At 32.7% G+C, this 1846-nt stretch overlaps 1 protein-coding gene across 1 annotated transcript; it reads right to left on the bottom strand.

Moving 5' to 3' along the window:
• Positions 1-444: 444 nt before the first annotated feature.
• Positions 445-1320, bottom strand: LOC125861021 (steroid 5-alpha-reductase DET2). Its single transcript, XM_049541107.1, has one exon. It carries the CDS (start codon positions 1247-1249, stop codon positions 476-478), a length of 774 nt encoding a protein of 257 aa, XP_049397064.1. The 5' UTR covers positions 1250-1320; the 3' UTR covers positions 445-475.
• Between the last annotated feature and the right edge of the window lie 526 nt (positions 1321-1846).

Below are 1846 nucleotides of genomic sequence, written 5' to 3' on the forward strand. Positions count from 1 at the left end.
ATTTGTCATTTCATAAAATCAATATATAAATTACCATGTTCTTTCTATTATATCTTTGATAGAGTAGTTAATTAGTCTTGAAAATATATATTTTGACCAACTTAAAAAGAATTAACAAGTAATTAATATTCATTGGAATACTTTATACATTGATTAATTACTCTCTCCATTCACTATTATATAAAATCTGATTTTGAAAATAAACTCAAAAATTTATCAAAGCAATGGTACAAGCCTGCTTTCTTTTGGTTGAGTGTTACCTTAAGGGGACACCTTTGTCAAAATCTGAGCGGGGAACACTAAGGAGCCGTTTGGTTACTGTATAAGTTACATTTTATCCATTTTAAAAAGTTATATTACTTTTACCATATTTGGTAGAAAGTTTGTATTAGGTGGAAAAGTCAACATAACTTATATCATGTTTGGTTGATAGAATTCTAAATGTTATATAAAAGTTATTCATATATTAATTTTATCAATATAAAAAGGGGAAAACAGCTTTTCTATTCTTGGGATAATCTTCTCCAAATTTCTCCGCGTACCATTTATGATTCGAAACAGCTCGAGGAACCAAATTAGCACACGTGTACACAAAAAACGCAAGCCCAGCCCAAGACCAGGTCATCAAAGCCCAGCCCAACCATTCCATTATCTCTCCCAAATAATTTGGGCTGCTCACATAATCAAAAAGCCCACCTCTCGGTATCTTGTATCCACCTCCTTGACTCTTCAGGCCCAACAAAACCCCATCTGCCCAAATATTCACCAGCATACCCGACCCGAATAAGCCCAGCCCAATACCAAACCTAACCCAAAATGACTCGTCTTCTTCGTAGTTAGCGTAATGAGAAACCCATCTGCTCTGTATGTAAGCATTCAGTAAATTGAAAAAAAAACCCGTAACTGCAATATTCAGAGGGAAATTGTTCTTTGTGCTTCTGCTACGGAGGCGAAGAGGGTAAATGATTGTTCGATTTATGTAGTGGAAGAGGTAAGGGGAAATTAGGATAAAAGCTAATGGATTTGTGTAATTTTTCCCCAATCGAAATACGATAAATGTGAGCCAAAGCGTAGGGCTTTCCATGAAAGCCCACGCGATTGGCGGAGAAATAGTGGTACCTGAATCAGCTGAAGTGTAGTGTTTGCCGTAAGAAGAAGTGACGAATTGACATAAGATGAAGGTGGGAAACGCCATAACAAGAATGAAGAAAACGATGAAGTTAAAGAGATTTTCATCTGAAGAGAACATGGTGTCTATTGGAGTAGCTTGCTTAATTTGCTTTAAGCTAAAAGTGTGGTTTATATAAGTAGAAGATTATTTTTCAAGTGTGAAAAATGGGATGGCTAGACTTTTAAAGCACGTTTTATTTGGTGTTGGGACGTACATATAGTGTACAACTATTTTTTTCATCTCAATTTATATAAGTTAGTTTGTATTAATATTAAAAAAAAATTAAAAAAAGGAATCGTCTTATTTTAGAATAGGAATACCCCCTCCCCCGTCCCCCCAGGAGATCTGGGGTTCACATTTTAATAATCAATAAATAGGTGTACGTTTCCATAGACTTGCAAATATAGTATAAATAATAAAATAAATTATTAAATGATGAATAAAGACAAAAATAATAATGTAATTAAATCAAATCACTTATTACAAAAAATAAAATGTTCAATCATTATCTAACAATATATTATAATAAACTTTATATAATAATTTATAATAAATATAGTGTGTTAATTAACAATTACGATAGGTAACAACTATCCAAACTAGGTGTTAAATAGGAGGAGAAATAATCTGATGGACCTTATTTGTATTGTAAACCCTCCTACTTAACATTTTATC

The sequence above is a fragment of the Solanum stenotomum genome, chromosome 3 (assembly GCF_019186545.1).
Source record: "Solanum stenotomum isolate F172 chromosome 3, ASM1918654v1, whole genome shotgun sequence".
Classification (NCBI taxonomy): Eukaryota; Viridiplantae; Streptophyta; class Magnoliopsida; order Solanales; family Solanaceae; genus Solanum; species Solanum stenotomum.